The following is a 14,706-nucleotide window of genomic DNA, read 5'->3' on the forward strand; positions in this document are numbered from 1 at the left end:
GAGGTGGAGAAGTTCAAATATCTTGGAGCAACAGTAACAAATATAAATGATACTCGGGAGGAAATTAAACACAGAATAAATATGGGAAATACCTGTTATTATTCGGTTGAGAAGCTTTTATCATCTAGTCTGCTGTCAAAAAATTTGAAAGTTAGAAAACAGTTATGTTACCGGTTGTTCTTCATGGTTGTGAAACTTGGACTCTCACTTTGAGAGAGGAACATAGGTTAAGGGTGTTTGAGAATAAGGTGCTTAGGGAAATATTTGGGGCTAAGAGGGATGAAGTTACAGGAGAATGGAGAAAGTTACACAACACAGAACTGCACGCATTGTATTCTTCATCTGACATAATTAGGAATATTGAATCCAGACGTTTGAGATGGGCAGGGCATGTAGCACGTATGGGCGAATCCAGAAATGCATATAGAGTGTTAGTTGGGAGGCCGGAGGGAAAAGATCTTTAGGGAGGCCGAGACGTAGATGGGAAGATATTAAAATGGATTTGAGGGAGGTGGGATATGATGATAGAGGCTGGATTAATCTTGCTCAAGATAGGGACCGATGGCGGGCTTATGTGAGGGCTGCAATGAACCTCCGGGTTCCTTAAAAGCCAGTAAGTAAGTAAGTATTTATAATGTCTGTTATGCCAGATGAAATTTATGGCAAAGGAACGCACACTTTTGGGGAGGTTTTTCAGAATACCTCCTTTTGCCATATCTCCACAAGAGTTAAACATTTTCCGCGTATTACTCATGTGAGTAAAGAGGGTAGGAATTCGGAGATTGTTAGTAAGAGTCTGCAGCCCGGGTTCAAGTCCCGACCAGGTCTTGGACTTTTTATTGAAAATACATAGTGATACTTGTGGCGGACAAGGTCGCAGTTGGGATTTTCTCGGGGTTCTCCCGTTTTTACGCATCTAAATCATTTCGTCATCTTTCCATATTATTCCCTGGCGACGCACAGAGGGAACTGACCTGGGGAAAGGGGGGAGATTGCCTGCTCGAAACTTGAGTACGCAGCAAACCTTAGTGTAGTCAGCCAGTGTGCATCTAGCTTGAAAGTTATATCATAACAGCTCGCAATGCTGGGCCAAAGTGCCTCCCTCCCATATATTTCATTCCATATACAAGGTGTTAAAAAAGCCTAATATTTTGAGAGGATCTAGTATTCATAAATACAAGAAAAACATCTAATAAATATGGGCCCTGATATTAATATCTTTGAAGAAGCAAGGACTGTGGAATTGGTATTATAACAACTATCTTCTAATGTGTGTTAAGAAAAAAGTTTATCATATTTTGAGGGAAGGTAATATTAATTAAAACAAGAATAAAAAGTCTAATAAACATGAGTCCTAAAATTAGTATCTTCGAAGAAACATGGACTGTGAAATGGCAATGTAACAACAGCATGTTATCTTCTAATGTGAGCTCTTTGCTCGTTTCTTATTGCAGTGCAATAAATGAAAGAGTAAACAGACTGATATGAGTAATATGACATACTCGTAAAGAAACTAGCAAAGAGCTTACATTTAAAAGATATGCTGTTGTTACAATACCAATTTCATAGCCCTTGTTTCTTCAAATATGTTAATTTTAGGACCCATGTGTATTTGACATTTTTCCTTGTTCTTATGAATACTGAACTTCTTTCTTTAATAAATCCATTTTGTTTCTTAAAGACTTAGAATTCCGTTATAAAATTTTTAGAGTGTCTGTATCTTTATCGTTAATGTTGCCTTTTCGTTTTAATTCTCGGTCTTTAAATATACTACCCAATGAGACATGGAATTTATTCTTTTTAGCCTCATTTTTTATATTACAGAGAATGGATTTTGCTTCTGCATTGGACTGACACCATACTTCAAAGTGGACTTTATGTTGTCAGCAAACAGCTGAATACATTAAGAAGATTGATTGATTGATTGATTGATTGATTGATTGATTGTGAATACTGACTCCTCTCAAAATATTATATCCTTCTTTCTTAACACTTGCGGATTGGAAACTAGGCAAACCTGCATTTTACAGACGATGCGAAATGCAGGTGCTCACATCCCGTTCACCAGCCCTTCCGAAAAGGCTACGATGTTGACCTTTGTTAATGTACTGTGATAGCGCAACGGTTAACACGCTGGATTGTCCAGGTTCAAATCACGGCTCTGGATACATACTTTTTTGTTATAAATAGGTGGTTCCAGCCGCTCGTGCTCAGTGAGGTACGTAGCAGTCAATTCGGCCGAAAGTTATACGACGCAGGGGATTGTGTTTACGGTATGGTCTGTAAAACGCCGGTACTGCATAACTTCTCAATCCGCAGGAAGAGAAGATTCACCCAGTATGTATATGAGAGAGAGGGGGGGGGGGATATATATGTTACCGTAAATTATTTATTTATTTTATTATTATTATTATTATTATTATTATTATTATTATTATTATTTTATTTTATTGGGTTATTTTACGACGCTGTATCAACATCTAGGTTATTTAGCGTCTGAATGATATGAAGGTGATAATGCCGGTGAAATGAGTCCGGGGTCCAGCACCGAAAGTTACCCAGCATTTGCTCATATTGGGTTGAGGGAAAACCCCGGAAAAAACCTCAACCAGGTAACTTGCCCCGACCGGGATTCGAACCCGGGCCACCTGGTTTCGCGGCCAGACGCGCTGACCGTTACTCCACAGGTGTGGACGTTACCGTAAATGTACGAAGACTGGGAAATGTTAGAATTTACCGGTATAACCTAACATTTACCGTTACAGTGCGGTAAAACCTCGAAATATCTTATTCGATGTATATATTTTGAACTTTTACCAAAAGATGTTGGTAAATCTCAGAATTTAACGATCAGCTGTGGTAAAAACGTGTTAATTTGATAAAAAAAATCTTTACTAAGATTTGCTGTTCTCCGCACTTTTACATAGGCCTAATTATATATTTCTGATTCAGCTTTTTATTCTTGTTTTAGGATCTATTTAAAAACATAAATAAAAATCACCTCAGCAATGACTGAAATAATTTGTATTTATTTTAAATTGAAGTTATTCAAATATTCTTACATTCCAATGTGATTATAATAAATAATATTCCATATTAAAAATGGTGAAAAATATTATAGTTTTAACTACTGTCTGTTATAGTATTCCATACAAAAATTAACAAAGTTTTTATATTCCCTCAAACAGTCTAGGTCCACAAATAAAGTAAAGCAAACATTATGAATATTAATTTATTCTTGTTACAGCAAGGTTGGCTGTTATGACATTTAGAATTACACAACATGGAAGATGATTTGCGCAAGTACTTTTTTGTTGAACACTTTTTTAAAACATTTACACTTTTTGAATCCTTGTCCTCCAACGAAAGATAGTTTGCCAACCACTTCCCATACATTAATTTCTTCTTTTCCTACTTCTTCGATGCTGATAAAATGTTCTTTGCATAATGTAAATTGGTTCCTAGTGTACAATGACTTCAGTTTGCAAGCTTTGGTATCAAGTTGATGCAACTCGTCATCTTAAATATTTATAATCACTGCTATATTGATTTTTCGTCAATTTTTTCCCGGTCTACATCCCGTACTTTGATCCTCACATTCTGTTCGGCTGAAAGTTTTGGAATTTTGTTACAAGTGGCTGCTTTCATTTTCTTCGCTTGCATTTCAAGACCTTTGGCAGCCTCTCGGAACCGCTTCACTTTATGGACCCTGAAAATATGTCTGAACCTGTACAACAGAGACGGGATTCTTCGTTCTGGATTCTTCGATCTAGCTTTTACCAGCTCGCATCGGTAAATCCTGAGATTTACCAACATTTCTTGGTACAGGTTCAAAATGTATGCATCTAATAAAGATATTTTGGGGTTCTACCGTAGTATAACGGTAAATGTTAGGTTATACCGGTAAATTCTAACATTTACCAGTCTTCGTACGTTTACGGTAACACACACACACACACACACACACACACACACACACACATATATATATATATATATATATATGTTCCGGAAGTTTTGGTAGAATAAGAAAATCAGGTATCCTAGGTAGAAATAGTCGCAGAATTGGTAGTATTGCTCAGAAAAGAAACTTGAATGCATGTGTAAGAATCGAAGTATTTTTCTTTAGTGAAATTATGAGTTACAGACCCCTAGAACAACCAACGAAATGCTTTTGTAGGATACCCAAATAGGGCTGTAGGCTGATTATGAGTGTCATAATTGATGTGGATGGTAATTTGGGCGTAAGTGTAATGTATCTTATAGGTATTTAGCTAGAAATTGTGTTAATTCTCTTAAACAATCACAGACTTTTGCAACAATGATTGGTGTTCTCTTATTAGAAATTTTCTAATACGATATTTCAGGAACTGGTACAGATCCAGAAGATAATTATCTGATTCTTCGCATATTAAGAGTTTCTATGTGAAGAAACATAGTAAGTTATAGCTTAAATTATATAATGAAGTAGTCTTCAATTTCCTTTAATTGGAAATGAGATATCAACGTTAAAGCTTTAAATTCTTTAAAATTATGTTTTGGATTGTCATAAAAGTGCTTCGTTATGTAATTTTCATTGTTAGAGTAGGTTTTATTTTAGTAGGTTTTATAATTTGATATATTAACTTAATTATAGTTTTGAATTTATAGTCTAGTAATTGAGTTACTTACATTTTCTAAGTACTAACTGAAGTGTTCAGTTGTCACTGCATTATGGTAATCGATACGCAATATTTGCATTTGGCGGCTTCCTTCTTGTTGGTGGTTTTTGTATAGTACAGTTACCGCACTTCGAACCTAGAACGCTTTCTGAGAACCTTTACTTTAACACTGAGATGTTTCTGAGAGTGAAAGTAATGAAATAATCCTTTAAGAACAAATTTTAAATGCTCACGACGTGAATCGAAACTGGGATCTCATTTTTTTTTGGTCAGGAATGCTGGCCGCTAGATCACGAAGCCGTATGTTATAGAATCTGCTTATTATATCGTAATTTTAATAGAATTGGTATATAAATCGCCTGTTGTTCATGCCAAAGATTGCATTGTAATTCTACGAATGCTAGTAGGAAAACTACCATTTCGTATTATGTGATAGTCTACAGCAACTTTAGAACAGGGGCCGTATTCATAGACATTTTTAGCGCGGGCTTCCGGTGGATGATCAGCGTTTTTCGTATTCATAAACCAGTGTTAGCGATAGGATATGATTTGAATTCTGTACATTAACCAGTGGATAGCCGGGGCTAGCTTAGTACGCTCGTAGCGCGTGCTGCGAAATGTCTATGAATAGCATCCTATATGTCTACAGAGTGAACCGTAAGTAAAGTCATTAATTTCAGGGGGTTATTCTTTGAGATATTTCAAACAAAAGAAGTTTAATATAATTTTACTCGTTTTTTCTTCTTTTTCGAGATAAAAATTGTTTTATGTGAAACATTTCACAGCGTGTTTTGGGAAAGGCATTTATTAAATTCCCAATCTTCACAGTCAATTTAAGCGATTAGCTACAGCTTACAGCAGTAAAATTTTGGAAATATTCAACATTTTTTTTCCTCCAATACTGTATCTTATACAGTACTGAAAATTAGTATGTGTAAAACACTGTCCTTCTGCTATATGAAAAAACATTTACGATATAAAAAAATTATTTACATTTTTTTTTTTTTTTCAAAATTCAGTTCACTGTGCAGTTATGAAGCATTTCCCACTTAACTCAAAAACTATCCAACATTCTGTGATGAAATTTTTCTGTTTATTTATGCATGTCATATCTACAATGTGAGGCAAGATCACTTCTCTACCTTTGATAGATTGTCTGATAAAAATAAATTCATTTAAAAAGTGGTCAAATATCAGTATTTTCTTCTAACACAAAATTAAAATATATATAGGGGAGAGTCGGGTAGTATCGGACATCGGGTAATATCGGACAGTGAGTTTCTTTCATCTACCACACGATGATAGTACCTGATTGACGTGGTTACGTTTCTGTGATGTCGCATAGAGAAACGTAACCATGTCAATCAGGTACTGCCATATGGTGGTAGTTGAAAGAAACGCACTGTCCGATACTACCCGACTCTCCCCTATATATATATATATATATATATATATATATATATATATATATATATATATATATATATATATATATATATATATTAAGGAATGTAGTTGAAAGAGCATGATATTGTAAACATGAGTTTCAGCAATAAAATAAAAGAGAGAGAACATGAAAAAGTTAACATGTTTATGAGTTATGAGGGAAACGCTTCATCATTACACAGTGAACTGCCACCATTTTGAAAAAAAAAATATATATATATTATATTTTTTTTAATCGTATAATTTTTTTTTCATATAGCAGAAGGACAGTGTTTTACACATACCGATTTTTATTATTGTACAAGATACAGTAATGGAGGAAAATAATGTTGAATATTTTCAAAAATTGTACTGCTGTAAGCTGTACCTAACCCCTTAACAGAGCGATGTATTATGATAAATAATGAATGGTTGAAAGAATTTTAGTTTTATCCTTTAAATGGGCATAAATTTGATCCGAATAAATGTAGCATTGTAAAATTCCTTTCATAACCAAAAGGGGTCGGAAAAGCAAGATATTGACGAGAAACATGGCATGAAATCGGATATCAATTAAACCAGTGGTCGTCAGCACTCGCTGAAACGTGCAATGGGTACGCGGTGCCGTCCCATGTGCACGGTCGTGCAACAGGGAGAGATAGAGAGCATACCCGCTAGCAGCTACGAGAGCACTACTGGGTGTTCATTTCAAAGTGTCATGACGTCACTGTTGTTGGGTCACCGATTTGAAGCGAGTTTCAGCTTACATGTTAGAGAAGTTGCCTATTATTTAAGGCGTTCTTCAATCTGAACTTGAGAACGTGTACGGTATAACTTGAACGTCGTAGCAACAGATGACGGTCTGTACGGTCTGTGTGCTACCATAACCTCTTTCGAACTGTGTTTTGCGCCGGCAAGTCGTACGCAGGGTATTTGTTATCATCGGTTGCGTACGGCAACATTCCACAATACAAATCAAATGCTCCGTGTCCATGTTGACCGTCGAAGTTAATGTCAACAAATACATAAGTAATCGTCGTAACTCTCTCCCTATATCCCGACAGTACGTATTTCCAAACAGTTCACATTCCTGCCACTACCGGCGTTACCGTACGTATCGGTACGTACTCTTCAGAATGAACGCCGTACTTGCTAGGCAACTTCTCTGCCTCATAGGTTATACGCCTCTGCGGAAGTGTAGGAAGATTGAATTCTCTAGGCTCATCGGCTAGTCACATGACGCATACAGCGAGCCATGACACACTTTGAACTGAACATCCAGTAGTGCACTGCGTTTTCAGCGGGTAAGAGAGGCTAGCACCAGCGTGCTCTGTGCTGACGACCCCTGGATTAAACGTTCTCCGAGCAACAAACGGAGCGCATATTGAAGTGTAAGTTGAGGTGTCATTTGCTGAAAACCGCGTCCATATGTCTATTATAGTAGCCTGTAGTTTTTCAGTAATACGAGTAGGCTAAATGTTTATAATCAGGGAAAGACTTCGTGTTCAGACTGTATTATTAGGAAATTGAAATTATCTATTATTTCAGTAAATTCCGATACGTAGTTATAAGCAGAATAAAGAGAAGTTCTTTGGGGTACTGGGATGGTTGGAGAACTGGTGGGCTTACTGAGTAAGGATGTTGTGTTGCAGATTGAAGAGTTCTTCCAGCAACTGCCGTCGAACAAAGTTCCGCGCCTGGGCTCGCCGGGCGAGAAGTACCGCGACAAGCAGCTGATCCTGCAGCTGCCCAAGCAGGACCTGGCGCTGGCCTACTGCAAGCACGTGGAGGCGCAGCACCACCCCAGCTACGAGGACTTCATCCACGCCAGGAACGAGATCGCACTCGACATCGGCTACGTCAAGGAGACCACCAACTACAACACCGTGAGTTCCTTTCTTCCTTTCGTTCTTGAGTTGGAGGGGAGAAATTCAGGTACGAATTGACAGGTCGCGTGGCAGCCGAAGATGTGTAACTAGAGAATGCGATGCGATAGAACGTTCGCAGTTGAGTCAAACGATTCTCAGTTTAGCAAAAATCGGCAGCCGACAAGTTGAATTAGATAAATTCGTGAATGAATTTATTTATTTATTTATTTATTTATTTATTTATTTATTCTGGTGTAGTTAAGGCCATCAGGCCTTCTCTTCCACAACACCAGGAATACAAATACAATAACAGAAATAAAAAGGAAAAAAAAAAACACTATAAACGAAGTAAAGTCACACAAAAATATACACAGGTTGCAGTCACACAAACTTTAAATGAGTGATTAAGTATAATTAATTGTATCCTAATTAACTAACATAAACAAGAAACTTGCGATTTTAATCTGGAGTAAAAAAAAACACAAATCGACACTTCTAGCAATATCTAAAAAGCATTAAACAAGACAAAATTTTCCAATTTAATTTTGAATTGTGATAAAGTCCGGCAGTCCCTGACATCATTAGGTAGCGAATTCCAGAGACGAGGTATTTCTACAGTGTACGAGGATGAGTATAGAGACGTTCTATGATGAGGGATAGAAAGAAGTGCTTGATGTCGGTTTCGAAGAGTTGTAAGAAATTGAAAGCGCGATAAGAGATAATTCGGAGTAGAAGTATGCATGATTCTAAATAGAAGAGACAGTGAATGTATTGTTCTTCGTTCCTTCAGACGCACCCATGAAAGTAACTGGAGGGAAGGTGTTATATGGTCAAATTTACGAGTATTGCAGATGAATCGTATGCACACATTATGAACACGTTGTAGTCTCTCAGCTAAGAGTGAACTTACATTAGTTAGTAAGGAATCGCAATAATCAAAATGGGGCATTACAAGCGTCTGAATAAGATTCTTTTTTAGACAAGTGGTAGAAATTCTTTCATATGAAACAAAGAGTGAAGTTGAGAAAATTTTTTTTGCAAGTGTGTGTTACTTGGGTGTTCCAATTTAGATCGCTATCCATAAAAATGCCAAGATTTTTAACTGTTTCACTGTATTTAACAATAATCCCATTCAATGTTATATGTGGTATAGTACCACTATCAAGAGTACTTCGTAGACGATTATGTCCCATTACGATTGCTTGCGATTTCTCTGGATTTAACCTTAATCCAAATTTGTGTGACCACAGTGAAATCGAATTTAAGTCTTCGTTTATTTTATTCAGCGCTAATGGGAGTGAGCTTATAAGCAAACGATTGGTAAATGCAGCCGTCGGCAGAAATGTCATCGCGATGCCTGTGACGTTGCAGGGGCAGGCAAGGAATACACATCCCCACTCCCAATCAACCCTTTGCAGGTACATTGTACAAGCAGACACCAGTGGCGTAACATAGCCTATAGCTAGTTAAGCATGGCTCTGTCCAAAGGTAGGAAACGTGTATTTAAAGAAGAATGGGCGGAGACATATTTCCTTGTGTTTATGGAAATAATAGTATATGTTTATTATGCTCGAAAGTTTTAAAGGGCGTTTATCAACACAATATTAAACTAGAGGGAACCCAAGAGTTGGAGCTTAATCTGAGACGATTCTGTCCGACGCCGGGGTGGTATCCGGTGTGGCTTAGTGGATAAAGCATCAGCACGTAGAGCTGAAAACCCGGGTTCACATCCCGGCGCCGGAGAGAATTTTTCTCCGTTCCATTACTCTTACATCGCACAATATTAAACGTCATTATAATGTAGCCTATGTCATAAAGAGTATCAGAAGATCACAGGTATTTATGAACATTTTAAATCCAAAGTGCAGTACGAAGGGCAATAGCAAAACGTAGTAGATATGTACGATATGGTGCCATCATTCATTACAATTATAGATATCTGGAAATCAAATATGAGGGAAAAAAATTTTCCATCATTTCCCATGCTTTTAATTCCTTTCTGATATTTGAGATATTTTTCTTCTAGTTCTCTTCATGTTTTTCTTTCTAGATTTTCTCTTATTTTTCTTCAGCTCCTGTTCTTATTTCACTCTAAACCTTCCTCTTACTTTTCATACTATTTCTGTTTGTGTTTTTGTTCTATTTCTGTTCTTTTTATTCATGCATTTTCTCGTATTTTGGTTTCTTTGTGTTATTGTTTTTGTTCTATAGTTTTTTGTTATTTTGTTTTATTTTATTTCAGTTCTTGCTTTTGTTTTAGGCTGTTCTCTATTTTTGTTCTATTTCCGTTCTTTTTAGTCATGCATTTTCCCGTATTTTGGTTATTTTTTGTGTTATTGTTTTTGTTCCATAGTTTTTTGTTATTTTATTTTATTTTATTTCAGTTCTTGCTTTTGTTTTAGGGTGTTCTCTATTTTTGTTCTATTTCCGTTCTTTTTAGTCCTGCATTTTCCCGTATTTTGGTCTCTTTGTGTTCTTGTTTCTGTTCTATGGTTTTTTGTTATTTTATTTTATTTTATTTTATTTTATTTTATTTCAGTTCTTGGTTTTGTTTTAGGTTGTTCTCTATTTTTGTTCTATTTCCGTTCTTTTTACTCCTGCATTTTCCCGTATTTTGATTTCTTTGTGTTCTTGTTTTTGTTCTATGGTTTATTTTATTTTATTTTATTTCAGTTCTTGGTTTTGTTTTAGGGTGTTCTCTATTTTTTGTTCTATTTCTGTTCTTTTTTTCCTTCTGGGGCTTACTATTTTTTTTCGTTGTATTTTCTTTCTTGTTTTTTCAATGTTTTTTCTTATTTTTTCTATTCATACTCTTTTTTTTTGTTCTAGAGGTTTCTGTTATTTTTGTTCTGTCTTGTTCTTGTTTTTGTTCAAAGAGTTCCTCATGTTTTTCTTCATTTCCGTGTACCGAAATGGTTTTGTTCTAATCCCGTCCTTTTTTTTATCTAGGGCTTAAACTTATTTTCGTTGTTCCCTTTCTTGTTTTTTTTTTTTATTTCACTTATTTTTTCTATTCCTGTTCTTTTCGTTCTAGGCATTACTGTTATTTTTATTTTTTTCTGTTTCCGTTCATCTTTTTGTTGTAGGTTTTATTCTTGTTTTTGTTCTGTTCCTGCTTGTTTTATTCTCATTTTCATTCTCAATTTTTTTGTGTTCCAGTAATCCTGGTTTTTTATTTATGTATTTTTTTCTGTTCTCCCTCCTGTAATTTTTCGTAATATTTTTATCCCCCTAGTCATTTTATTTTTATTTTTTTCTCTTCCCCCATTTATATTCTTGTTCTTATTTTTGTTTTTCTCGTTCTTTTCCTCTCATTATTTTCTTCACTCGTTTTTTTTCGGCTTGATCATATTTCTCTTTTTATATTCTCTAGTTTTGTTCTTGTAATTTCTTCTATTTTTGTTTTAGTTCTGTCTGTTCTTCTTGTACTTTTCAGTTTGTTTTCTATGTTTACCGTTTTTACTCTGTCATTCCTTTTCACTGTTTTTTTCTTGATCTTTTTCTTGTAGTGTGCTGAATTTCTCGTCATTTTTATTTCTTATTCTTTTGTTTTCATTCTACGTCCTTATTGCAGTTTTAGCTTCTTTTTCCTTTTCCATTATTTTAATTACATTAGTATGTATTTTTCTTCCTAATCAACATTTTTTGCTGTTCTATTTTTTTTTTTCTTTCGTCCTTGATATTTGACTATCTTCACCATTACACCCAGCAATTGGTTGCAAGCCTAGTAATCCGTTCTGAAACATGAATCAATTTGAATGAAGTTTGAATACGGACTTCACTCCTCATCACTTTTAGAGCAATCCGTGGTGCAGCTGAAGCTGCGGACAGGATATCCTCCCGTGGGAACGGCATGCCCTATCAGGCTGGAAGGAATTACGCGCCGGCCAGACCAGATAAGATAAGGGCTGTTTGTTGCCCGCATGGTTGCGTTTGCAATCTTGACGTTCGACGTTGTTACGAGAGTTGTAATACGCCACTAGTGAAGCGCGATTTTGGCGCTGTCATAGCTTCGAATCCGCTTGTGCACTGTTGACATCGTTCCCTAGCGTAATTCCTAATAGACCTACAGCAAACTGAAATTTCCGATTTAAAATTTTCTAAACTATTATTCCTACAGTTAAAATTTCTAATAGAGTACCATGATTTTCGAATCCAATCTTCCTAATGCTGTAACCTGATAGGCGTACATTATTTTCCCTAACATATAACTTGTATAATTTTACAATATACAGAAAATTATCACGACTCATATTATTATTAATCATTTGTATGACTCCCTCCGTTATAATTATTTAATGTTGCCATGAAAACGTCCAATTATGGGATATGCATTTGAGATTGCTATGGAATATACGTTTGATACCCTTGAAAGTTTCTCTTATGAGATATACGTTTCAGAAAATTTAACGTTTCTTTCACGGGATATATAACTTATTTGAGATTGTTGAAAGTTTCTTTTACGGTAACTTATATAAGTCTGAGAATTTCGAAAGTTTCTTTTACGGGATATATGTTTCAGAATGTTGAAAGTTTCTTTTACGGGATATAAGTTTGAGAATTTCGAAAGTTTCTTTTAGGGGATATACGTTTCAGAATGCTGAAAGTTTATTTTACGGGATACACGTTTCAGAATGTTGAAAGTTTATTTTACGGGATATATATTTGAGATCGTTGAAAGTTTCTATTACGGGATATAAGTCTGAGGATTTCGAAAGTTTCTTTTACGGGATATACGTTTCAGAATGTTGAAAGTTTATTTTACGGGATACATATTTGAGATTGTTGAAAGTTTCTTTTACGGGATATAAGTCTGAGAATTTCCAAAGTTTCTTTTACGGGATATACGTTTCAGAATGTTAAAAGTTTCTTTTACGGGATATAAGTTTGAGAATTTCGAAAGATGTTGAAAGTTCCTTTCGCGGGATATACATTTGAGATTGTTGAAAGTTTCTTTTACGGAATATACGTTTCAGAATGTTGAAAGTTCCTTCCACGGGATATACATTTGAGATTGTTGAAAGTTTCTTTTACGGGATATAAGTTTGAGAATTTCGAAAGTTTATTTTACGGGATATACGTTTCAGAATGTTGAAAGTTTCTTTTACGGAATATACGTTTCAGAATGTTGAAAGTTCCTTTCACGGGATATACATTTGAGATTATTGAAAGTTTCTTTTACGGGATACACGTTTCAGAATGTTGAAAGTTTCTTTTACGGGATGTAAGTTTGAGAATTTTGAAAGTTTCTTGTACGGGATATACGTTTGAGAATTTTGAAAGTTTCTTTTACGGGATATACGTTTGAGAATTTTTAAAGTTTCTTTTACGGACGTACGTTTCAGAATGTTAAAAGTTACTTTTACGGGATATAAGTTTGAGAATTTCGAAAGTTTCTTTCACGGGATATACGTTTCAGAATGTTGAAAGTTCCTTTCACGGGATATACATTTGAGATTGTTGAAAGTTTGTTTTACGGGATATAAGTTTGAGAATTTTGAAAGTGCCTTTTACGCGATATAGCCTACGTTCGAGAATGTTGGAAGTTTTTTTTACGAGGTATATCTTTGAGAATATTGGAAGTTTCTTTTACGTGATTTGGTTTTAGAATGTTGGAAGTTTCTTTTACGAGATATAAGTTTCAGAATGTTGAAAGTTCCTTTACGGGATATATGTTTGAGAATGTTGGAAGTTTCGTTTACGTGTTATAACTTTCAGACTGTTGAAAGTTTCTTTTACAGGATATATGTTTGAGATTTTTATAAGTTTATTTTACAGAATTCATTTCAAATTGTTTAAAATTTCTTTTATGTGATATACGTAGGTGATTGTTGAAAGTTTTTTTTTTTTTCACGGGATATATGTTTGTTTGAGATTCTGTGGAGTAACAGTCAGCGCGTCTGGCGGCGAAAGCAGGTGGCCCGGGTTCGATCCCTGTTCGGGACAAGTTACCTGGTTGAGGTTTTTCCGGGGTTTTCCCTCAACCTAATACGAGCAAATGCTGGGTAACTTTCGGTGCTGGACCCCGGACTCATTTCACCGGCATTATCACCTTCATATCATTCAGACGCTAAATAACCTAGATGTTGATACTGCGTCGTAAAATAACCTAAATAAAATTTAAAAAAGTATATGTTTGAGATTGTTGGAAATTTCTTTTTCGGGATATATATTTTAGGATATTGAAGATTTATTTTTTGGATATACGTTTGAGATTGTTGAATGTTTCTTTTACGGGTTGTACGTTTGAGATTGTGAAAGTTTTTTATCTGATATAAGTCTGAGAGTGTTTAATGTTTCTTTTATGGGATATACGTTTGAGATTGTTGAATGTTTCTTTTACGGGATGTACGTTTGAGATTGGTGAAGGTTTTTTTATCTGATATAAGTCTGAGAGTGTTTAATGTTTCTTTTATGGGATATACGTTTGAGATTGTTGAATGTTTCTTTTCGGGATGTACGTTTGAGATTGGTGAAAATTATTTTATCTGATATAAGTCTGAGAGTGTTTAATGTTTCTTTTATGGGATATACGTTTGAGATTGTTGAATGTTTCTTTTACGGGATGTACGTTTGAGATTGGTGAAAGTTTTTTATCTGATATAAGTCTGAGAGTTTTTAATGTTTCTTTTATGGGATATACGTTTGAGATTGTTGAATGTTTCTTTTACGGGATGTACGTTTGAGATTGGTGAAAATTTTTTTATCTGATATAAGTCTGAGAGTGTTTAATGTTTCTTTTATGGGATATT

General features: G+C 35.2%; 1 protein-coding gene across 5 annotated transcripts in view; it reads left to right on the top strand.

Annotated features, from left to right (window-relative positions):
- Lmpt (four and a half LIM domains protein limpet) overlaps positions 1–14,706 on the top strand; it is a 964,594-nt gene that overhangs the window by 562,524 nt on the left and 387,364 nt on the right. For all 5 annotated transcript variants that reach the window (XM_069832785.1, XM_069832782.1, XM_069832786.1 and 2 more), the window contains one exon: positions 7,739–7,972. In XM_069832785.1, coding sequence (XP_069688886.1) covers positions 7,739–7,972 — 234 coding nt within the window. The remainder of the gene's footprint in view (positions 1–7,738; positions 7,973–14,706) is intronic.

This window comes from Periplaneta americana, chromosome 8, assembly GCF_040183065.1.
Source record: "Periplaneta americana isolate PAMFEO1 chromosome 8, P.americana_PAMFEO1_priV1, whole genome shotgun sequence".
In the NCBI taxonomy this organism is placed as follows: Eukaryota; Metazoa; Arthropoda; class Insecta; order Blattodea; family Blattidae; genus Periplaneta; species Periplaneta americana.